Below are 25,301 nucleotides of genomic sequence, written 5' to 3'. Positions count from 1 at the left end.
TTTTAGAGCAGAGCAGGCCACAGTCAGAAACAGTAGGCTCCTTTTACAGTAGAGCAGGCCACAGTCAGAACAGTATGCTCCTTTTAGAGCAGAGCAGGCCACAGTCAGAAACAGTAGGCTCCTTTTACAGCAGAGCAGGGCAGGCCACAGTCAGAACAGTAGGCTCCTTTTAGAGCAGAGCAGGCCACAGTCAGAAACTGTAGGCTCCTTTTAGAGCAGAGCAGAGCAGGCCACAGTCAGATACAGTAGGCTCCTTTTAGAGCAGAGCAGGCCACAGTCAGAAACAGTAGGCTCCTTTTAGAACAGAGCAGGCCACAGTCAGAAACAGTAGGCTCCTTTTAGAGCAGAGCAGGCCACAGTCAGAAACAGTAGGCTCCTTTTAGAGCAGAGCAGGCCACAGTCAGAAACAGTAGGCTCCTTTTAGAGCAGAGCAGGCCACAGTCAGAAACAGTAGGCTCCTTTTAGAGCAGAGCAGAGCAGGCCACAGTCAGAAACAGTAGGCTCCATTCTAAGTCATGGCTTTTGTCCTGTGTAGGCATTGTCCAGGATTGCAGTGCTGTGGACTATTCTGTAGTAGTGAATGTTGGAAGAGCAATGACTGATGTTAATTCATCACTAATGTGCCATTTGTGTTGAATTAACTCTCCTTTCCATTTATTTCATGCCAATACAGAAATTCATGATGAAGGTAAGTTCATTACCGTCTGCTGCTCCCCCTTCTGTCACTGTGTGTCTGATCCCCTTCTGTCACTGTGTGTCTGATCCCCTTCTGTCACTGTGTGTCTGATCTCCTTCTGTCACTGTGTGTCTGATCCCCTTCTGTCACTGTGTGTCTGATCCCCTTCTGTCACTGTGTGTCTGATCCCCTTCTGTCACTGTGTGTCTGATCTCCTTCTGTCACTGTGTGTCTGATCTCCTTCTGTCACTGTGTGTCTGATCCCCTTCTGTCACTGTGTGTCTGATCCCCTTCTGTCACTGTGTGTCTGATCCCCTTCTGTCACTGTGTGTCTGATCTCCTAGCTCCTTCTGTCACTGTGTGTCTGATCTCCTAGCTCCTTCTGTCACTGTGTGTCTGATTTCCTTCTGTCACTGTGTGTCTGATCTCCTAGCTCCTTCTGTCACTGTGTGTCTGATCTCCTAGCTCCTTCTGTCACTGTGTGTCTGAGCTCCTAGCTCCTCATCTCTACAAAAACCCTATTATCCCAACATTATCTTCCTAATCACACACAGCTGTACCTGACACCACACACACACTTTCCCACCCTCCCCCAGTCTCATGGACAGTCCGCTGTGTGGTAGGATGGATGGAAACACAGAAGCAGCCTGTCTTTGTCAGATTATCTAGAGGAAACACCTGTATGTTTGTGTGTGTGTGTGTGTGTGTGTCTCTGTGTGCGTGTGTGTGTGTGTGTGTGTGTGTGTGTGTGTGTGTGTGTGTGTGTGTGTGTGTGTGTGTGTGTGTGTGTGTGTGTGTGTGTGTGTGTGTGTGTGTGTGTGTGTGTGTGTGTGTGTGTGTGTGTGTGTGTGTGTGTGCGCGTGCGTGCGTGCGTGCGTGCGTTCGTGGGCGGTGTGAGCAGGCGTGCGTGCATGTTTGTGTGAATGTGGCTGTGTCTGACTGACTGACTAGGCTAGGAGGGGGGGGGGCTGTTAGATGAAGACATGCTAGCCAGGGAACTGTAGGAGGGGGGACTGTTAGATGAAGACATGCTAGCCAGGGAACTGTAGGAGGGGGGCTGTTAGATGAAGACATGCTAGCCAGGGAACTGTAGGAGGGGGGACTGTTAGATGAAGACATGCTAGCCAGGGAACTGTAGAGGGGGGCTGTTAGATGAAGACATGCTAGCCAGGGAACTGTAGGAGGGGGGACTGTTAGATGAAGACATGCTAGCCAGGGAACTGTAGGAGGGGGGACTGTTAGATGAAGACATGCTAGCCAGGGAACTGTAGGAGGGGGGACTGTTAGATGAAGACATGCTAGCCAGGGAACTGTAGGAGGGGGGACTGTTAGATGAAGACATGCTAGCCAGGGAACTGTAGGAGGGGGGCTGTTTGATGAAGACATGCTAGCCTAGCCAGGGTACTGTAGGAGGGAGGGGCTGTTAGATGAAGACATGCTAGCCTAGCCAGGGTACTGTAGGAGGGAGGGGCTGTTAGATGAAGACATGCTAGCCTAGCCAGGGTACTGTAGGAGGGAGGGGCTGTTAGATGAAGACATGCTAGCCTAGCCAGGGTACTGTAGGAGGGAGGGGCTGTTAGATGAAGACATGCTAGTCTAGCCAGGGTACTTTAGGAGGGAGGGGCTGTTAGATGAAGACATTCTAGCCTAGCCAGGGTACTGGGTACTGTATAGGGCTATTTGACCAAGAAGGAAAGTGATGGAGTGCTGCATCAGATGACCTGTCCTCCAGAATCACCCAACCTCAACCCAATTGAGATGGTTTGGGATGAGTTGGACCTCAGAGGGAAGGATGAGTTGGACCTCAGAGGGAAGGATGAGTTGGACCTCAGAGTGAAGGATGAGTTGGACCGCAGAGGGAAGGATGAGTTGGACCTCAGAGGGAAGGATGAGTTGGACCTCAGAGTGAAGGATGAGTTGGACCTCAGAGGGAAGGATGAGTTGGACCGCAGAGGGAAGGATGAGTTGGACGGCAGAGTGAAGGATGAGTTGGACCGCAGAGGGAAGGATGAGTTGGACGGCAGAGTGAAGGATGAGTTGGACCTCAGAGGGAAGGAAAATGCAGCTACCAAATGCTCAGCATATGTGGTAACACCTTCAGGAATGTTGGAAAAGTATTCCAGGTGAAGCTGGTTGAGAGAATGTCAAGAGTGTGCAAAGCTTTAATCAAGGAAATGCGTTGGTACTTTAAAGAATCTGAAATATAAAATACATTTAGATTTATTTAACACTTTTTGGTTACTACATGATTCCATATGTGTTATTTCATAGTTTTGATATCTTCACTATTATTCTACAACGTAGAGAATAGTAAAAATAAATAAAAACCCTGGAATGAGTAGGTGTGTCCATACTTTTGACTGGGACTGTATATACACAGTGTCTTCGGAGAGTCTCCAGACCCCTTGACTTGTTTCTACATGTTGTTATGTTACAGCCTTGTTCTAAAATGGATTCAATAGTTTTTTTCCCTCATCAATCTACACACAATACCCCATAATGACATCACAATACCCCATAATGACATCACAATACCCCATAATGACATCACAATACCCCATAATGACATCACAATACCCCATAATGACATCACAATACCCCATAATGACATCACAATACCCCATAATGACATCACAATACCCCATAATGTCATGACATCACAATACCCCATAATGACATCACAATACCCCATAATGACATCACAATACCCCATAATGACAAAGCAAAAACAGGTTTCTAGAAATTATAGCCAATTCATTAAAAATAAAAACAGAAATTTCACATTTACATAAGTACCTTTTGGCAGTGATTACAGCCTTGATTCTTCTTGGGTATGACGCTACAAGCTTGGCACACCTGTATTTGGGGAGTTTCATTCTTCTCTGCAGATCCTCTCGAGCTCTGTCAGGTTAGATGGGGAGTTTTGGTGCACAGCTATTTTAAGGTCTCTCCAGAGATGTTCGATCGGGTTCGTCCTGTCTCTGGCTGGGCCACTGAAGGACATTCAGAGACTCGTCCCGAAGCCACTCCTGCGTTGTCTTGGCTGTGTGCTTAGGGTTGGTGTCCTGTTGGAAGGTGAACCTTCACCCCAGTCCTGAGCGCTCTGGAGCAGGTTTTCATCAAGGATTTCTCTGTACTTTGCTCTCTTCATCTTGGCCTTGATCCTGACTCCCAGTCCCTGACACTGAAAAACATCCCCACCACATGATGCTGCCACCACCACCATGCTTCACCGTAGAGATGGTTTCCTCCAAACGTGAAGCTTGGCATTCAGGCTAAAAGAGTTCAATCTTGGTTTCATCAGAACAAAGAATCTTGTTTCTCATGGTCTGAGAGTCTTTAGGTGCCTTTTGTCAAACTCCAAGCTGGCTGTCATGTGCCTTTCACTGAGGAGTGGTTTCCAAAGGCACTGTCGGTAACAGGAAATATAGGTATAGATAAAGTGACAAGGCAACAGGATAGATAATCAACAGTAGCAGCAGCGTATGTGATGAGTCAAAAATAGTTATTTTAGCGATTTTTTAAAAACTTTTTAAGCAGTCTCATTACTTTTTTGAGTAGAAGCTGTTTCAGCGTCCTGAGGGGGAAGAGGCGTTGTCGTGCCCTCGTCACGACTGTGTTGGTGTGTTTGGACCATGGTTGGTTCATAGCCATGTGGACAGAGGAATGTTTGGTTCTTAGCCATGTGGACAGAGGAATGGTTGGTTCTTAGCCATGTGGACAGAGGAACTTGAAGCTCCACTACAGTCGATGTGAATGAGGGCGTGTTCTTTGCCGATCAGCTCCTTTGTCTGGCTGACATTAAGGGAGTGGTTGTCCTGGCAACACACTGCTGCAGAGATGGTTCCTTCAGGAAGAATCTCCCATATCCGTAGAGGAACTCTGGGGCTCCTTCAGAGTGACCATCGGGTTCTTGGTCACTTCCCTGACCATGGCCCTTCTCCCATGATTTTTTCTGGCACCACACTGCCAGGTCTCTTACCTCCTCGACTGTCTCATCGTCGGTGGTGATCAGGTCACCACCATCGTGTCATCGGCAAACTTGATGATGGTGTTGGAGTCGTGCGCGGCCACACAGTCGTGGGTGAACAGGAAGTACAGGAGGGGACTGAGCACGCACCCCTGAGGGACCCCTGTGTTGAGAGTCAGCATAGTGCATGTGTTGTTGCCTACCCTCATCACCTGGTGGCGGCCCGTCAGGAAGTCCAGGATCCAGTTGAAGAGGGAGGTGTTTCATTCCCATGATCCTCAGCTTAGTGATGAGCTTGGAGGGCACTATTGTGTTAAACGCTGAGCGGTAGTGTGGAGAGCAATAGAGGTTGCGTCATCTGTGGATCTGTTTTGGCAGTATGTGAATTGGAGTGGGGTCCAGGATGTCTGGGATACTGGTGTTGATGTGAGCCACGACCAGCCTTTCAAAATATTTCATGGCTGCAGACGTAATAGTCATTTAGACAGCTTACCTTGGCATTCTGCCTGAAACATGTAGATATTACAGACTGGGTCAGGGAGAGGTTGAAAATGTCAGAGAAGACACGTGCCAGCTGGTCAGCACATGCTCAGTCCTGGTAATCCGTCTGGTCCTGCAGCCTTGTGAATGTTAACCTGTTTAAAGGTCTCACTCACATCGGCTACGGAGAGTGTGATCACGCAGTCGTCCAGAACAGCTGGTGTTCTCACGCATGTTTCAGTATTGCTTGCCTCGAAGCGAGCACAGAAGGCATGGACTCGTCTCACTGGGCAACTCTCGGCTGGGTTTCCCTTTGTAATTCATGATAGTTTGCAAGCCCTGACAAGTGTCAGAGCCGGTGTAGTATGATTCGATCTTAGTCCTGTATAGTAACAGTATTGTACGTGTAAACTAGTTCCTGAATGTGTCTCTTGTCCCTCTGTCTCTGTCCTGTAGACGGCCCAGGGAGGGGGCCACCGCACCTTACTGTACGGACACGCTGTTCTGCTACGACACTCCTACAGCGGCATGGTGAGTCCCTCTGCAGTGTGTCCGGACACCCAAATACAGGAAGTAACATGTACTTGAATCAGTGTCACAATCTTCCATTCCAGGTTTTTGCTCTGTGATGTCAGTCAGTTGTGGTTGTCATCATCTTTGTTGTGGTTGTCATCATCTTTGTTGTGATTGTCATCATCTGTGTTGTGGTTGTCATCATCTTTGTTGTGGTTGTCATCATCTGTGTTGTGGTTGTCATCATCTTTGTTGTGGTTGTCATCTGTGTTGTGGTTGTCATCATCTTTGTTGTAGTTGTCATCATCTTTGTTGTGGTTGTCATCTTTGTTGTGGTTGTCATCATCTGTGTTGTGGTTGTCATCATCTTTGTTGTGGTTGTCATCTTTGTTGTGGTTGTCATCATCTGTGTTGTGGTTGTCATCATCTTTGTTGTAGTTGTCATCATCTTTGTTGTAGTTGTCATCATCTTTGTTGTGGTTGTCATCTTTGTTGTGGTTGTCATCATCTGTGTTGTGGTTGTCATCATCTTTGTTGTGGTTGTCATCTTTGTTGTGGTTGTCATCATCTTTGTTGTGGTTGTCATCATCTGTGTTGTGATTGTCATCTGTGTTGTGATTGTCATCATCTGTGTTGTGATTGTCATCTGTGTTGTGATTGTCATCTGTGTTGTGGTTGTCATCATCTTTGTTGTAGTTGTCATCATCTTTGTTGTGGTTGTCATCTGTGTTGTGGTTGTCATCATCTTTGTTGTAGTTGTCATCATCTTTGTTGTGGTTGTCATCTGTGTTGTGGTTGTCATCATCTGTGTTGTGGTTGTCATCATCTTTGTTGTGGTTGTCATCATCTTTGTTGTGATTGTCATCTGTGTTGTGGTTGTCATCATCTGTGTTGTTGTTGTCATCATCTTTGTTGTAGTTGTCATCATCTTTGTTGTGGTTGTCATCTGTGTTGTGGTTGTCATCATCTTTGTTGTAGTTGTCATCATCTTTGTTGTAGTTGTCATCTGTGTTGTAGTTGTCATCATCTTTGTTGTTGGTTGTCATCATCTTTGTTGTAGTTGTCATCATCTTTGTTGTAGTTGTCATCATCTGTGTTGTAGTTGTCATCATCTTTGTTGTGGTTGTCATCTGTGTTGTGGTTGTCATCATATTTGTTGTAGTTGTCATCTGTGTTGTAGTTGTCATCATCTTTGTTGTGGTTGTCATCATCTTTGTTGTAGTTGTCATCTGTGTTGTAGTTGTCATCATCTTTGTTGTGGTTGTCATCATCTTTGTTGTGGTTGTCATCATCTTTGTTGTGGTTGTCATCATCTTTGTTGTAGTTGTCATCATCTTTGTTGTGGTTGTCATCATCTTTGTTGTGGTTGTCATCATCTTTGTTGTGGTTGTCATCATCTTTGTTGTGGTTGTCATCATCTGTGTTGTAGTTGTCATCATCTTTGTTGTGGTTGTCATCATCTTTGTTGTAGTTGTCATCTGTGTTGTAGTTGTCATCATCTTTGTTGTGGTTGTCATCTGTGTTGTGGTTGTCATCATCTTTGTTGTGGTTGTCATCTGTGTTGTGGTTGTCATCATCTTTGTTGTGGTTGTCACCATCTTTGTTGTATTCTTGTCTGTATTTTCTAGTGATACGCGAGTTGCTGAGCCAGTCAGACAAGGCAATAGGAGACTGGTTTCTACCATGTTGTGTCTGGTTGTGTTGAGGTATAATTGACTTCTTTTGTTTCTCTGTCTAGTACCTCTGTTGCCTCGGTACCTCCCGATCCTCAACCGACAAACTGGCGTTTGATGTTGGACTGCAGGAAGACACAACAGGTAGGTCTCTTTCTCTTCTTCTTTCCCAACAGCCACAGTATAGCTAGTACAGTCAGATGAGACAACATCACTAAGCCATGTTGTAGTGTTATGTTGTCGTGCAAGCTTCAGAGAGAGAGAGAGATGTTTCTGATGCTGGGTTTTATGAGTTCCCATAGTAAGACTGTTGTGATGCTGTGTGGGTGTGGACCCTGCTGGAGGTTACTAGACCCCAGACCCTGCTGGAGGTTACTAGACCCCAGACCCTGCTGGAGGTTACTAGACCCCAGACCCTGCTGGAGGTTACTAGACCCCAGACCCTGCTGGAGGTTACTAGACCCCAGACCCTGCTGGAGGTTACTAGACCCCAGACCCTGCTGGAGGTTACTAGACCCCAGACCCTGCTGGAGAATACTGGACCTCAGACCCTGCTGGAGTTTACTGGACTCCAGACCCTGCTGAAGGTTACTGGACTCCAGACTCTACTGGAGGTTACTGGACTCCAGACCCTGCTGGAGGTTACTGGACTCCAGACTCTGCTGGAGGTTACTGGGCTCCAGACCCTGCTGGAGGTTACTGGACTCCAGACCCTGCTGGAGGTTACTGGACTCCAGACCCTGCTGGAGGTTACTGGACTCCAGACCCTGCTAGAGGTTACTAGACTCCAGACCCTGCTAGAGGTTACTGGACTCCAGGTCCTCAGTGGTGCTGCTGGAGGTTACTATAATCCAGACCCTGCTGGAGGCTACTAGTCTCCAGACCCTGCTGGAGGCTACTAGACTCCAGACCCTCAGTGGTGCTGCTGGAGGTTACTATAATCCAGACCCTGCTGGAGATTACTAGACTCCAGACCCTGCTGGAGGTTACTAGACTCCAGACCCTGCTGGAGGTTACTAGACTCCAGACCCTGCTGGAGGTTACTAGACTCCAGACCCTGCTGGAGGTTACTAGACTCCAGACCCTGCTGGAGGTTACTAGACTCCAGACCCTGCTGGAGGTTACTAGACTCCAGACCCTGCTGGAGGCTACTAGTCTCCAGACCCTGCTGGAAGTTAACAGACTCCAGACCCTCAGTGGTGCTGCTGGAGGTTACTAGACTCCAGACCCTGCTGGAGGTTACTAGACTCCAGACCCTGCTGGAGGTTACTAGACTCCAGACCCTGCTGGAGGTTACTAGACTCCAGACCCTGCTGGAGGTTACTAGACTCCAGACCCTGCTGGAGGTTACTAGACTCCAGACCCTGCTGGAGGTTACTAGACTCCAGACCCTGCTGGAGGTTACTAGACTCCAGACCCCGCTGGAGGTTCCTAGACCCCAGACCCTGCTGGAGGTTACTAGACCCCAGACCCTGCTGGAGGTTCCTAGACCCCAGACCCTGCTGGAGGTTCCTAGACCCCAGACCCTGCTGGAGGTTACTAGACCCCAGACCCTGATGGAGGTTACCAGACTGCAGACCCTCAGTGGTGCTGCCTGTGGTTACTAGGTTGCTGTCTGTCCTGCAACAACCTGGCTGCTACATGAAAGATCTCATAAACTCAATCTACACACAATACCCCATAATGACGGAGCAGAAACAGGTTTCAAAAATGTGTGTAAGTTTATAATAAAAACCCTGAAATATCACATTTACATCAGTATTCAGACCCTTTACTCAGTACTTTGTTGAATCACCTTTGGCAGCGATTACAGCCTTGAGTCTTCTTGGGTATGATGCTACAAGCTTGGCTCACCTGTATTTGGGAAGTTTCTCCCATTCTTCTCTGCAGATCCTCTCAAGCTCTGTCAGGTTGGATGGGGAGCGTCGCTGCACAGCTATTTTCAGGTCTATCAACATTTACATTTACATTTAAGTCATTTAGCAGACGCTCGTGTTTGATCTGGTTCAAGACCAGGCTCTTGGCCGGGCCACTCGGGGACATTCAGAGACTTGTCCCGAAGCCACTCCTGCATTGTCCTGTTGGAAGGTGAACCTTCCCCCCCAGTCTGAGGTCCTGAGTGCTCTGGAGCAGGTTTTCATCAAGGATCTCTCTGTACTCTGCTCTGTTCATCTTTCCCTCGATCCTGACTAGTCTCCCGGTCCCTGCCGCTGAAAAACATCCCACAGCATGATGCTGCTACCACCGTGCCAGGTTTCCTCCAGACGTGACGCTTGGCATTCAGTCCAAAGAGTTCAATCTTGGTTTCATCAGACCAGAGACACTTGTTTCTCATGGTCTGAGAGTCTTTTAGATGCCTGTTGGCAAACTTCAAGTGGGCTGTCATGTTCCTTTTACTGAGGAGTGGTTTCTGTCTGGCCACTCTACCAAACAAGCCTGATTGGTGGAGTGCTGCAGAGATGGTTGTCCTTCTGGAAGGTTCTCCCATCTCCACAGAGGAACTCTGGATCTCTGTCAGAGTGACCATTGGGTTCTTGGTCACCTCTCTGGTCAAGGCCCTTCTCCCACGATTGCTCAGTTTAGCCGGGCGGCCAGCTCTAGGAAGAGTCTTGGCGGTTCCAAACTTCTTCCATTTAAGAATGTGTTTTTGGGGACCTTCAAATGCTGCAGACATTTTTTGGTACCCTTCCCCAGATCTGTGTCTCGACACAATCATATCTCGGATCTCTACGGACAATTTCTTCGACCTCGTGGCCTAGTTTCTGCTCTGACATGCACTGTCAACTGTTGGACCTTTATATAGACAGGTGTGTGCCTTTCCAAATCATGTCCAATCAATTGAATTTACCACATGTACTGTGGTAAAAACATCAAGGAGGATCAATGGAAACAGGATGCACCTGAGCTCAATTTCCAGTCTCATAGCAAAGGGTCTGAATACTTATGTAAATAAGGTATTTCTGTGAAAAAAACTAAAAACCTGTTTTTGCTTTGTAACTATGATGTATTGTGTGTAGATTGGGGATTTAAAAAAATATATTTTTGAGAATAAAGCTGTAATGTAACAAAATGTGGAGAAAGTCAAGGGGTCTGAATACTTTCTGAATGCTCTGTATATAGATAGGGAGGGAGAGAGAGAGAGAGACATAGAGAGGGACAGAGAGAGAGAGACTCAGAGACAGAGAGGCTCCGAGACAGAGGGAGAGGCTCCGAGACAGAGGGAGAGGCTCCGAGACAGAGGGAGAGGCTCCGAGACAGAGGGGCTCAGAGACAGAGGGGCTCAGAGACAGAGGGGCTCAGAGACAGAGAGGCTCCGAGACAGAGGGAGAGGCTCAGAGACAGAGGGGCTCAGAGACAGAGAGGCTCAGAGACAGAGAGGCTCAGAGACAGAGAGGCTCAGAGACAGAGAGGCTCAGAGACAGAGAGGCTCAGAGACAGAGAGGCTCAGAGACAGAGAGGCTCAGAGACAGAGATGCTCAGAGACAGAGACGCTCCGAGACAGAGAGACAGAGGCTCAGAGAGAGATAGTCTCTGCCATATCCTCCTGCCTCGTCTCTGACAGGAGAAGCATATCCACCCTGCCTCCAAGCAGAGGTCAGAGGTCAGAGAAGGTTACTGTGATGTCACCATAGTCTCAGCCATATCCTCCTGTCTCGTCTCTGACAGGAGAAGCATGTCCACCCTGCCTCCAAGCAGAGGTCAGAGGTCAGAGAAGGTTACTGTGATATCACCATAGTCTCAGCCATATCCTCCTGTCTCGTCTCTGACAGGAGAAGCATGTCCACCCTGCCTCCAAGCAGAGGTCAGAGGTCAGAGAAGGTTACTGTGATATCACCATAGTCTCAGCCATATCCTCCTGTCTCGTCTCTGACAGGAGAAGCATGTCCACCCTGCCTCCAAGCAGAGGTCAGAGGTCAGAGAAGGTTACTGTGATATCACCATAGTCTCAGCCATATCCTCCTGTCTCGTCTCTGACAGGAGAAGCATGTCCACCCTGCCTCCAAGCAGAGGTCAGAGGTCAGAGAAGGTTACTGTGATATCACCATAGTCTCAGCCATATCCTCCTGTCTCGTCTCTGACAGGAGAAGCATGTCCACCCTGCCTCCAAGCAGAGGTCAGAGGTCAGAGAAGGTTACTGTGATATCACCATAGTCTCAGCCATATCCTTCTGTCTCGTCTCTGACAGGAGAAGCTTGTTGGTGGACCATCCACCCTGCCTCCAAGCAGAGGTCAGAGGGAGAGAAGGTCCGAGTCGGGGATGACCTCATCCTAGTTAGCGTGTCATCAGAACGATACCTGGTGAGTCTCTGATACCCTTTTCACACTGTCACACTGACAACAACCAAACCGTGTTGCCTTGGAGATTTCATTTTTGCTTAGTCCTTTTTGCAACTATGGCAGATCATGCTAGCTCAGTTCACCTTGGTTTGTCTCAGTTCAATCTGGCGAGTGTGAGAAGGCAACACGGAGGCTTCCTATCATACCTCTCCACCCTAACCCTCCTATCATACCACTCCACCCTAACCCTCCTATCATACCACTCCACCCTTACCCTCCTATCATACCACTCCACCCTAACCCTCCTGTCATACCACTTCACCCTAACCCTCCTATCATACCACTTCACCCTAACCCTCCTGCCATACCACTCCACCCTAACCCTCCTATCATACCACTCCACCCTAACCCTCCTATCATACCACTCCACCCTAACCCTCCTATCATACCTCTCCACCCTAACCCTCCTATCATACCACTCCACCCTATCCCTCCTATAATACCACTCCACCCTAACCCTCCTATCATACCACTCCACCCTAACCCTCCTATCATACCACTCCACCCTAACCCTCCTATCATACCACTCCACCCTAACCCTCCTGCCATACCACACCACCCTAACCCTCCTGCGATACCACTCCACCCTAACCCTCCTATCATACCACTCCACCCTAACCCTCCTATCATACCACTCCACCCTAACCCTCCTATCATACCTCTCCACCCTAACCCTCCTATCATACCTCTCCACCCTAACCCTCCTAATACCATCATACCACTCCACCCTAACCCTCCTATCATACCACTCCACCCTAACCCTCCTATCATACCACTCCACCCTAACCCTCCTATCATACCACTCCACCCTAACCCTCCTATCATACCTCTCCACCCTAACCCTCCTATCATACCACTCCACTCTAACCCTCCTATCATACCACTCCACCCTATCCCTCCTATCATACCACTCCACCCTAACCCTCCTATCATACCACTCCACCCTAACCCTCCTATCATACCACTCCACCCTAACCCTCCTGCCATACCTCTCAGCAGTGTTTTATTTCTCCCTGCAGCACCTGTCGTACGGTAACGACAGCCTGCACGTGGACGCAGCCTTCCAGCAGACCCTCTGGAGCGTGGCTACTGTCTGCTCTGGCAGCGAGGTGGCGCAAGGTGGGTCACACACACACACACACACTGTTCCAAGGTGGGTCACAGACACTTACACACACACGCACACCCACACTGTTCCAAGGTGGGTCACACACACACACACACACACACACACACACACACACACACACACACACACACACACACACACACACACACACACACACACACACACACACACACACACACACACACACACACACACACACACACACACTGTTCCAAGGTGGGACACAGACACTTACACACAGGAATGATGCTACTGTAAAAGCTAATGGGGGTCATATAAACAGGAATGATGTTACTGTAAAATGATGTTACTGTAAAAGCTAATGGGGGTCATATAAACAGGAGTGATGCTACTGTAAAATGATGTTACTGTAAAAGCTAATGGGGTCATATAAACAGGAATGATGATACTGTAAAATGATGTTACTGTAAAAGCTAATGGGGGTCATATAAACAGGAATGATGCTACTGTAAAAGCTAATGGGGGTCATATAAACAGGAGTGATGCTACTGTAAAAGCTAATGGGGGTCATATAAACAGGAGTGATGCTACTGTAAAAGCTAATGGGGGTCATATAAACAGGAGTGATGCTACTGTAAAATGATGTTACTGTAAAAGCTAATGGGGGTCATATAAACAGGAATGATGATACTGTAAAATGATGTTACTGTAAAAGCTAATGGGGGTCATATAAACAGGAATGATGCTACTGTAAAAGCTAATGGGGGTCATATAAACAGGAATGATGATACTGTAAAAGCTAATGGGGGTCATATAAACAGGAATGATGCTACTGTAAAAGCTAATGGGGTCATATAAACAGGAGTGATGCTACTGTAAAAGCTAATGGGGGTCATATAAACAGGAATGATGTTACTGTAAAAGCTAATGGGGGTCATATAAACAGGAATGATGATACTGTAAAATGATGTTACTGTAAAAGCTAATGGGGGTCATATAAACAGGAATGATGCTACTGTAAAAGCTAATGGGGGTCATATAAACAGGAATGATGCTACTGTAAAAGCTAATGGGGGTCATATAAACAGGAATGATGCTACTGTAAAAGCTAATGCGGTCATATAAACAGGAGTGATGCTACTGTAAAAGCTAATGGGGGTCATATAAACAGCTAATGGCAAATCAAATTTATTTATATAGCCCTTCTTACATCAGCTGATATCTCAAAGTGCTGTACAGAAACCCAGCCTAAAACCACAAACAGCAAGCAATGCAGGTGTAGAAGCACGGTGGCTAGGAAAAACTCCCTAGAAAGGCCAGAACCTAGGAAGACCCTAGAGAGGAACCAGGCTATGTGGGGTGGCCAGGAAAAACTCCCCTAGAAAGGCCAGAACTCTAGGAAGACCCTAGAGAGGAACCAGGCTATGAGGGGTGGCCAGGAAAAACTCCCCTAGAAAGGCCAGAACTCTAGGAAGACCCTAGAGAGGAACCAGGCTATGAGGGGTGGCCAGGAAAAACTCCCCTATAAATGTATTTTATTTAGTTACTTGACTGAACCTTTATTGTGACATGGTTTCATGTCGAGACCAAGATCTCTTCTACAAATGAAAGATCAACACATCAAATACGAAATGCAAAAACAGGAATAAAAAACACAATCATAGAAACAAATTCATCACTGATTGCTGACGTCCCTCGTCGTGGACATTTCCTGTATTTACCAAATCATGAGAGAGCAAACCACACACAAGTTCATCTTTAATTATATGAGCTTCAACATAGATCAATTCAGTGTCTATAAATGAATTCTCTGAGAGTGCTTACAAAACAGTTCTTGGTATAATTTATAGCCAAGACACACCCATCTCAACTCACATGACGAAACACAGATCTTAGGAACATTTCACAAATAACCTTTTACTTGAAAAAGGAGTATCCCATAGCTAGATAGCATTAGCTATAAATTATTGTTCAGTTTGGTCTCCTAAACGAAGTTCTTATCTTGTTCTTGGTACCAATTAGTACCAAAACATTACCTCGTCCAATGGCATATATCAATTGTCAATTCCAGATACTCCCATCAAAAATACAACCTCTCCTGGACAAGCTTACAGAGAGGAGTGACTGGCACCAAAGACATTGTGGAGCCAACTACCTGGTTCCCCTTTAATCACACCATCCCTTCACATGGTTTAGGAATAGTTACAGACACATTCACAGATAAGACTGACCTGACCTCTCCAATCTCTGGGCCCCAAGTCATTTTATCCACATAAGCATGCTCATGAAAATTAATAAAACATCTTATTTATAAATGTTACCTAAAGAATTCTGATTCTGCCACAACACCCTGCACATTGGTCTTATCTAATGTCATGTCTGGGACAGAGGCTTCCCGCTGTCTGGGCCAGAGACAGGCTAACCAGTCCTCTCTCCACCTGCAGGGTTCCTCTCTAATGCCTCTCCTCTCTCCCCCTGCAGGGTTCCTCTCTAATGCCTCTCCTCTCTCCACCTGCAGGGTTCCTCTCTAATGCCTCTCCTCTCTCCCCCTGTAGGGTTCCTCTCTAATGCCTCTCCTCTCTCCCCCTGTAGGGTTCCTCTCTAATGCCTCTCCTCTCTCCCCCTGCAGGGTTCCTCTCTAATGCCTCTCCTCTCTCCACCTGCAGGGTTCCTCTCTAATGCCTCTCCTCTCTCCCCCTGCAGGGTTCCTCTCTAATGCCTCTCCTCTCTCCCCCTGCAGGGTTTCTCTCTAATGCCTCTCCTCTCTCCCCCTGCAGGGTTCATGATCGGCGGGGACGTGCTGAGGCTGCTCCATGGTCACATGGATGAATGTCTGACAGTGCCGTCGGGAGAACATGGAGAGGAGCAGCGCAGGTACGTGGTTGACTGGGAGATATCCTTCATCTATGATGACAGACGTTGGGGGGAGGAGCAGCCCAGGTACGTGGTTGACTGGGAAGTATCCTTCATCTATGAAGACAGACGTTGGGGGGAGGAATAGCCCAGGTACGTGGTTGACTGGGAGATATCCTTCATCTATGATGACAGACGTTGGGGGGAGGAGTAGCCCAGGTACGTGGTTGACTGGGAGATATCCTTCATCTATGATGACAGACGTTGGGGGGAGGAGTAGCCCAGGTACGTGGTTGACTGGGAGATATCCTTCATCTATGATGACAGACGTTGGGGGGAGGAGCAGCCCAGGTACGTGGTTGACTGGGAGATATCCTTCATCTATGATGACAGACGCTAGTCCTTGAAATGTCCTTTACCATATAATTTATAATCCTCTGTGTATCTATAGACTGTTACCTGCTGTCCAACTGATCTACAGTCGTGACAAAAAGTTTTGAGAATGACACAAATATTAATTTTCACAAAGTCTGCTGCCTCAGTTTGTATGATGGCAATTTGTATATACTCCAGAATGTTATGAAGTGTGATCAGATGAATTGCAATTAATTGCAAAGTCACTGTTTGCCATGCAAATGAACTGAATCCCCCCAAAACATTTCCACTGCATTTTAGGCCTGCCACAAAAGGACCAGCTGACATCATGTCAGTGATTATCTCGTTAACACAGGTGTGACTGTTGACGAGGACAAGGCTGGAGATCACTCTGTCATGCTGATTGAGTTTGAATAACAGACTGGAAGCTTCAAAAGGAGGGTGGTGCTTGGAATCATTGTTCTTTCTCTGTCAACCATGGTTAACTGCAAGGAAACACGTGCTGTCATCATTGCTTTGCACAAAAATGGCTTCACAGGCAAGGATATTGTTGCCAGTAAGATTGCACCTAAATCAACCATTTATCGGATCATCAAGAACTTCAAGGAGAGCGGTTCAATTGTTGTGAAGAAGGCTTCAGGGCGCCCAAGAAAGTCCAGCAAGCGCCAGGACCGTCTCTTAAAGTTGATTCAGCTGCGGAATCTGGGCACCCCAAGGACAGAGCTTGCTCAGGAATGGCAGCAGGAAGGTGTGAGTGCATCTGCACGCACAGTGAGGCGAAGACTTTTGGAGGATGGCCTGGTGTCAAGAAGAGCAGCAAAGAAGCCACTTCTCTCCAGGAAAAACATCAGGGACAGACTGATATTCTGCAAAAGGTACAGGGATTGGACTGCTGAGGACTGGGGTAAAGACATTTTCCCTGATGAATCCCTTTCCGATTGTTTGGGGCATCCTGAGAAAAGCTTGTCCGGAGAAGACAAGGTGAGCGCAACCATCAGTCCTGTGTCATGCCAACAGTAAAGCATCCTGAGACCATTCATGTGTGGGGTTACTGCTCAGCCAAGGGACTGGGCTCACTCACAATTTTGCCTAAGAACACAGCCATGAATAAAGAATGGTACCAGCACATCCTCCGAGAGCAACTTCTCCCAACCATCCAGGAACAGTTTGGTGACGAACAATGCCTTTTCCAGCATGATGGAGCACCTTTCCATAAGGCAATAGTGATAACTAAGTGGCTCAGGGAACAAAACATCAATATTTTGGGTCCATGGCTCAGGGAACAAAACATCAATATTTTGGGTCCATGGCCAGGAAACTCCCCAGACCTGAATCCCATTGAGAACTTGTGGTCAATCCTCAAGAGGCAGGTGGACAAACAAAATCCCACAAATTCTGACAATCTGACAAGCATTGATTATGCAAGAATGGGCTGCCATCAGTCAGGATGTGGCCCAGAAGTTAATTGACAGCATGCCAGGGCAGAGTGCAGAGGTCTTGATAAAGAAGGGTCAACACTGCAAATATTGACTCTTTGCATCAACTTCATGTAATTGTCAGTAAAAGCCTTTTGACGCCTATGAAATGCTTGTAATTATACTTCAGTATTCCATAGTAACATCTGACAAAAATTTCTAAAGACACTGAAGCAGCAAACTTTGTGGAAATTAATATTTGTGTCATTCTCAAAACTTTTGGCCACAACTGTACAGTTACAGCAACTATAGTTTAACAGACCATCACATTATAGCCTGGTTTAACTAGACCATCACATTATAGCCTGGTTTAACTAGACCATCACAGTACAGCCTGGTTTAACTAGACCATCACATTATAGCCTGGTTTAACTAGACCATCACAGTACAGCCTGGTTTAACTAGACCATCACAGTACAGCCTGGTTTAACTAGACCATCACATTATAGCCTGGTTTAACTAGACCATCACATTATAGCCTGGTTTAACAGACCATCACATTATAGCCTGGTTTATCTAGACCATCACATTATAGCCTGGTTTAACAGACCATCACATTATAGCCTGGTTTAACTAGACCATCACATTATAGCCTGGTTTAACTAGACCACAGTATAGCCTGGTTTAACTAGACCATCACATTATAGCCTGGTTTAACTAGACCATCACAGTATAGCCTGGTTTAACTAGACCATCACATTATAGCCTGGTTTAACTAGACCATCACAGTATAGCCTGGTTTAACAGACCATCACAGTACAGCCTGGTTTAACTAGACCATCACAGTATAGCCTGGTTTAACTAGACCACATTATAGCCTGGTTTAACTAGACCATCACAGTACAGCCTGGTTTAACTAGACCATCACATTACAGCCTGGTTTAACTAGACCATCACAGTACAGCCTGGTTTAACTAGAACATCACATTATAGCCTGGTTTAACTAGACCATCACAGTATATCCTGGTTTAACAGACCATCACAGTATAGCCTGGTTTAACTAGACCATCACAGTATAGCCTGGTTTAACTAGACCATCACAGTATAGCCTGGTTTAACTAGACCATCACAGTATAGCCTGGTTTAACAGACCATCACAGTACAGCCTGGTTTAACTAGACCATCACAGTATAGCCTGGTTTAACTAGACCATCACAGTATAGCCTGGTTTAACAGACCATCACAGTATAGCCTGGTTTAACTAGACCATCACATTATAGCCTGGTTTAACAGACCATCACAGTATAGCCTGGTTTAACTAGACCATCACAGTATAGACTGTCAGTGTGGTCAGGACTGTCAGGGTGGTAAGGACTGTGGTCAGGACTGTCAGTGTGGTAAGGACTGTCAGTAGGATCAGGACTGTCAGTGTGGTCAGGACTGTCAGTGTGGTCAGGACTGTCAGTGTAATCAGGACTGTCAGTGTGATCAGGACTGTCAGTGTGATCAGGACTGTGGTCAGGACTGTCAGTGTGGTAAGGACTGTCAGTAGGATCAGGACTGTCAGTGTGGTCAGGACTGTCAGTGTAATCAGGACTGTCAGTGTGATCAGGACTGTCAGTGTGATCAGGACTGTCAGTGTGGTCAGGACTGTCAGTGTAATCAGGACTGTCAGTGTGATCAGGACTGTCAGTGTGGTCAGGACTGTCAGTGTGGTCAGGACTGTCAGTGTGGTCAGGACTGTCAGTGTGGTCAGGACTGTGGTTAGGACTGTCAGTGTGGTCAGGACTGTGGTCAGGACTGTCAGTGTGGTCAGGACTGTGGTTAGGACTGTCAGTGTGATCAGGACTGTCAGTGTGGTCAGGACTGTGGTTAGGACTGTCAGTGTGATCAGGACTGTCAGTGTGGTCAGGACTGTGGTCAGGACTGTCAGTGTGGTCAGGACTGTAAGTGTGGTCAGGACTGTGGTTAGGACTGTCAGTGTGGTCAGGACTGTCAGTAGGATGTGGACTGTCAGTGTGGTCAGGACTGTGGTCAGGACTGTCAGTGTGGTCAGGACTGTCAGTGTGGTCAGGACTGTGGTTAGGACTGTCAGTGTGGTCAGGACTGTCAGTAGGATCAGGACTGTCAGTGTGGTCAGGACTGTGGTTAGGACTGTCAGTGTGGTCAGGACTGTCAGTGTGGTCAGGACTGTGGTTAGGACTGTCAGTGTGATCAGGACTGTCAGTGTGATCAGGACTGTCAGTGTGGTCAGGACTGTCAGTGTGGTCAGGACTGTGATCAGGACTGTCAGTGTGGTCAGGACTGTGGTTAGGACTGTCAGTGTGGTCAGGACTGTGGTCAGGACTGTGATCAGGACTGTCAGTGTGGTCAGGACTGTCAGTGTGGTCAGGACTGTCAGTGTGGTCAGGACTGTGGTTAGGACTGTCAGTGTGGTCAGGACTGTGGTTAGGACTGTCAGTGTGGTCAGGACTGTGGTTAGGACTGTCAGTGAGGTCAGGACTGTCAGTAGGATCAGGACTGTCAGTGTGGTCAGGACTGTGGTTAGGACTGTCAGTGTGGTCAGGACTGTCAGTGTGGTCAGGACTGTCAGTGTGGTCAGGACTGTGGTTAGGACTGTCAGTGTGGTCAGGACTGTGGTTAGGACTGTCAGTGTGGTCAGGACTGTCAGTGTGATCAGGACTGTCAGTGTGATCAGGACTGTCATTGTGATCAGGACTGTCAGTGTGATCAGGACTGTGATCAGGACTGTCAGTGTGATCAGGACTGTCAGTGTGGTCAGGACTGTCAGTGTGGTCAGGACTGTCAGTGTGGTCAGGACTGTCAGTGAGATCAGGACTGTCAGTGTGATCAGGACTGTCAGTGTGGTCAGGACTGTCATTGTGATCAGGACTGTCAGTGTGGTCAGGACTGTCAGTGTGATCAGGACTGTCAGTGTGGTCAGGACTGTGGTCAGGACTGTCAGTGTGGTCAGGACTGTCAGTGTGATCAGGACTGTCAGTGTGGTCAGGACTGTCAGTGTGATCAGGATTGTGATCAGGACTGTCAGTGTGGTCAGGACTGTCAGTGTGGTCAGGACTGTCAGTGTGATCAGGACTGTCAGTCTGATCAGGACTGTGGTCAGGACTGTCAGTGTGATCAGGACTGTCAGTGTGGTCAGGACTGTGGTCAGGACTGTCAGTGTGATCAGGACTGTCAGTGTGGTCAGGACTGTGGTCAGGACTGTCAGTGTGGTCAGGACTGTCAGTGTGATCAGGACTGTCAGTGTGGTCAGGACTGTCAGTGTGATCAGGATTGTGATCAGGACTGTCAGTGTGGTCAGGACTGTCAGTGTGGTCAGGACTGTCAGTGTGGTCAGGACTGTCAGTGTGATCAGGACTGTCAGTCTGATCAGGACTGTGGTCAGGACTGTCAGTGTGATCAGGACTGTCAGTGTGGTCAGGACTGTGGTCAGGACTGTCAGTGTGGTCAGGACTGTCAGTGTGATCAGGACTGTCAGTGTGGTCAGGACTGTCAGTGTGATCAGGACTGTCAGTGTGGTCAGGACTGTGGTCAGGACTGTCAGTGTGGTCAGGACTGTCAGTGTGGTCAGGACTGTCAGTGTGGTCAGGACTGTGGTCAGGACTGTCAGTGTGGTCAGGACTGTCAGTGTGATCAGGACTGTCAGTGTGGTCAGGACTGTCAGTGTGATCAGGATTGTGATCAGGACTGTCAGTGTGGTCAGGACTGTCAGTGTGGTCAGGACTGTCAGTGTGGTCAGGACTGTCAGTGTGATCAGGACTGTCAGTCTGATCAGGACTGTGGTCAGGACTGTCAGTGTGGTCAGGACTGTCAGTGTGGTCAGGACTGTCAGTGTGGTCAGGACTGTGGTCAGGACTGTCAGTGTGGTCAGGACTGTCAGTGTGGTCAGGACTGTCAGTGTGGTCAGGACTGTGGTCAGGACTGTCAGTGTGGTCAGGACTGTCAGTGTGATCAGGACTGTCAGTGTGGTCAGGACTGTCAGTGTGACCAGGACTGTGGTCAGGACTGTCAGTGTGATCAGGACTGTCAGTGTGGTCAGGACTGTCAGATTGATCAGGACTGTCAGTGTGGTCAGGACTGTCAGTGTGGTCAGGACTGTCAGTGTGATCAGGACTGTCAGTGTGATCAGGACTGTCAGTGTGGTCAGGACTGTGATCAGGACTGTCAGTGTGGTCAGGACTGTCAGTGTGGTCAGGACTGTCAGTGTGGTCAGGACTGTGATCAGGACTGTCAGTGTGGTCAGGACTGTCAGTGTGGTCAGGACTGTCAGTGTGGTCAGGACTGTGATCAGGACTGTCAGTGTGGTCAGGACTGTCAGTGTGGTCAGGACTGTCAGTGTGGTCAGGACTGTCAGTGTGATCAGGACTGTTAGTGTGATCAGGACTGTCAGTGTGATCAGGACTGTTGATGTGATCAGGACTGTCAGTGTGATCAGGACTGTCAGTGAGATCAGGACTGTTGATGTGATCAGGACTGTCAGTGTGATCAGGACTGTCAGTGTGATCAGGACTGTGGTCAGGACTGTCAGTGAGATCAGGACTGTCAGTAGGATCAGGACTGTCAGTGTGATCAGGACTGTCAGTGAGATCAGGACTGTTGATGTGATCAGGACTGTCAGTGTGATCAGGACTGTCAGTGTGGTCAGGACTGTCAGTGTGGTCAGGACTGTGGTCAGGACTGTCAGTGAGATCAGGACTGTCATTGTGATCAGGACTGTCATTGTGATCAGGACTGTCATTGTGATCAGGACTGTCAGTAGGGTCAGGACTGTCAGTGTGATCAGGACTGTGGTCAGGACTGTCAGTGTGATCAGGACTGTCAGTGTGGTCAGGACTGTCAGTGTGATCAGGACTGTGGTCAGGACTGTGGTCAGGACTGTCAGTGTGGTCAGGACTGTCAGTGTGATCAGGACTGTCAGTGTGGTCAGGACTGTCAGTGTGATCAGGACTGTCAGTGTGGTCAGGACTGTGGTCAGGACTGTCAGTGTGGTCAGGACTGTCAGTGTGGTCAGGACTGTCAGTGTGGTCAGGACTGTGGTCAGGACTGTCAGTGTGGTCAGGACTGTCAGTGTGATCAGGACTGTCAGTGTGGTCAGGACTGTCAGTGTGATCAGGATTGTGATCAGGACTGTCAGTGTGGTCAGGACTGTCAGTGTGGTCAGGACTGTCAGTGTGGTCAGGACTGTCAGTCTGATCAGGACTGTGGTCAGGACTGTCAGTGTGGTCAGGACTGTCAGTGTGGTCAGGACTGTCAGTGTGGTCAGGACTGTGGTCAGGACTGTCAGTGTGGTCAGGACTGTCAGTGTGGTCAGGACTGTCAGTGTGGTCAGGACTGTCAGTGTGATCAGGACTGTCAGTGTGGTCAGGACTGTCAGTGTGATCAGGACTGTCAGTATGGTCAGGACTGTGGTCAGGACTGTCAGTGTGGTCAGGACTGTCAGTGTGGTCAGGACTGTCAGTGTGGTCAGGACTGTGGTCAGGACTGTCAGTGTGGTCAGGACTGTCAGTGTGGTCAGGACTGTCAGTGTGGTCAGGACTGTGGTCAGGACTGTCAGTGTGGTCAGGACTGTCAGTGTGATCAGGACTGTCAGTGTGGTCAGGACTGTCAGTGTGACCAGGACTGTGGTCAGGACTGTCAGTGTGATCAGGACTGTCAGTGTGGTCAGGACTGTCAGATTGATCAGGACTGTCAGTGTGGTCAGGACTGTCAGTGTGATCAGGACTGTCAGTGTGGTCAGGACTGTGATCAGGACTGTCAGTGTGGTCAGGACTGTCAGTGTGACCAGGACTGTGGTCAGGACTGTCAGTGTGATCAGGACTGTCAGTGTGGTCAGGACTGTCAGATTGATCAGGACTGTCAGTGTGGTCAGGACTGTCAGTGTGATCAGGACTGTCAGTGTGGTCAGGACTGTGATCAGGACTGTCAGTGTGGTCAGGACTGTCAGTGTGGTCAGGACTGTCAGTGTGGTCAGGACTGTGATCAGGACTGTCAGTGTGGTCAGGACTGTCAGTGTGGTCAGGACTGTCAGTGTGGTCAGGACTGTGATCAGGACTGTCAGTGTGGTCAGGACTGTCAGTGTGGTCAGGACTGTCAGTGTGATCAGGACTGTTAGTGTGATCAGGACTGTCAGTGTGATCAGGACTGTCAGTAGGATCAGGACTGTCAGTGTGATCAGGACTGTCAGTAGGATCAGGACTGTCAGTGTGATCAGGACTGTTGATGTGATCAGGACTGTCAGTGTGATCAGGACTGTCAGTGTGATCAGGACTGTGGTCAGGACTGTCAGTGAGATCAGGACTGTCAGTAGGATCAGGACTGTCAGTAGGATCAGGACTGTCAGTGAGATCAGGACTGTTGATGTGATCAGGACTGTCAGTGTGATCAGGACTGTCAGTGTGGTCAGGACTGTCAGTGTGGTCAGGACTGTGGTCAGGACTGTCAGTGAGATCAGGACTGTCATTGTGATCAGGACTGTCATTGTGATCAGGACTGTCATTGTGATCAGGACTGTCAGTAGGGTCAGGACTGTCAGTGTGATCAGGACTGTGGTCAGGACTGTCAGTGTGATCAGGACTGTCAGTGTGGTCAGGACTGTCAGTGTGATCAGGACTGTGGTCAGGACTGTGGTCAGGACTGTCAGTGTGGTCAGGACTGTCACTGTCAGTGTGATCAGGACTGTCAGTGTGGTCAGGACTGTGGTCAGGACTGTCAGTGTGGTCAGGACTGTCAGTGTGGTCAGGACTGTGGTCAGGACTGTCAGTGTGGTCAGGACTGTCAGTGTGGTCAGGACTGTGGTCAGGACTGTCAGTGTGGTCAGGACTGTCAGTGTGGTCAGGACTGTCAGTGTGGTCAGGACTGTGGTCAGGACTGTCAGTGTGGTCAGGACTGTCAGTGTGATCAGGACTGTCAGTGTGGTCAGGACTGTCAGTGTGGTCAGGACTGTCAGTGATCAGGACTGTCAGTGTCAGGACTGTGGTCAGGACTGTCAGTGTGGTCAGGACTGTCAGTGTGGTCAGGACTGTCAGTGTGATCAGGACTGTCAGTCTGATCAGGACTGTGGTCAGGACTGTCAGTGTGGTCAGGACTGTCAGTGTGGTCAGGACTGTCAGTGTGGTCAGGACTGTGGTCAGGACTGTCAGTGTGGTCAGGACTGTCAGTGTGGTCAGGACTGTCAGTGTGGTCAGGACTGTCAGTGTGATCAGGACTGTCAGTGTGGTCAGGACTGTGGTCAGGACTGTCAGTGAGATCAGGACTGTCATTGTGATCAGGACTGTCATTGTGATCAGGACTGTCATTGTGATCAGGACTGTCAGTAGGGTCAGGACTGTCAGTGTGATCAGGACTGTGGTCAGGACTGTCAGTGTGATCAGGACTGTCAGTGTGGTCAGGACTGTCAGTGTGATCAAATCAAATCAAATCAAATCAAATTTATTTATATAGCCCTTCGTACATCAGCTGATATCTCAAAGTGCTGTACAGAAACCCAGCCTAAAACCCCAAACAGCAAACAATGCAGGTGTAAAAGCACGGTGGCTAGGAAAAACTCCCTAGAAAGGCCAAAACCTAGGAAGAAACCTAGAGAGGAACCGGGCTATGTGGGGTGGCCAGTCCTCTTCTGGCTGTGCCGGGTAGAGATTATAACAGAAAATGACCAAGATGTTCAAATGTTCATAAATGACCAGCATGGTCAAATAATAATAAGGCAGAACAGTTGAAACTGGAGCAGCAGCACAGTCAGGTGGACTGGGGACAGCAAGGAGCCATCATGTCAGGTAGTCCTGGGGCACGGTCCTAGGGCTCAGGTCCTCCGAGAGAGAGAAAGAAAGAGAGAATTAGAGAGAGCATATGTGGGGTGGCCAGTCCTCTTCTGGCTGTGCCGGGTGGAGATTATAACAGA

The 25,301-nt window shown here is 48.4% G+C and overlaps 1 protein-coding gene across 1 annotated transcript in view; it reads left to right on the top strand.

The window, feature by feature from the left end:
* Nucleotides 1–25,301, top strand: part of LOC124041068 (ryanodine receptor 2-like) — a gene marked incomplete at its 3' end in the record, with an annotated part of 293,761 nt that overhangs the window by 25,526 nt on the left and 242,934 nt on the right. The window contains 6 exon segments of the mRNA XM_046358233.1: nucleotides 674–688; nucleotides 5,583–5,657; nucleotides 7,378–7,456; nucleotides 11,499–11,611; nucleotides 12,670–12,769; nucleotides 15,518–15,614. Of these exon segments, the coding sequence (XP_046214189.1) occupies nucleotides 674–688; nucleotides 5,583–5,657; nucleotides 7,378–7,456; nucleotides 11,499–11,611; nucleotides 12,670–12,769; nucleotides 15,518–15,614 (479 nt within the window).

This window comes from Oncorhynchus gorbuscha, linkage group LG08, assembly GCF_021184085.1.
Source record: "Oncorhynchus gorbuscha isolate QuinsamMale2020 ecotype Even-year linkage group LG08, OgorEven_v1.0, whole genome shotgun sequence".
In the NCBI taxonomy this organism is placed as follows: domain Eukaryota; kingdom Metazoa; phylum Chordata; class Actinopteri; order Salmoniformes; family Salmonidae; genus Oncorhynchus; species Oncorhynchus gorbuscha.
This window is presented reverse-complemented; position numbering and strand designations above follow the sequence as displayed.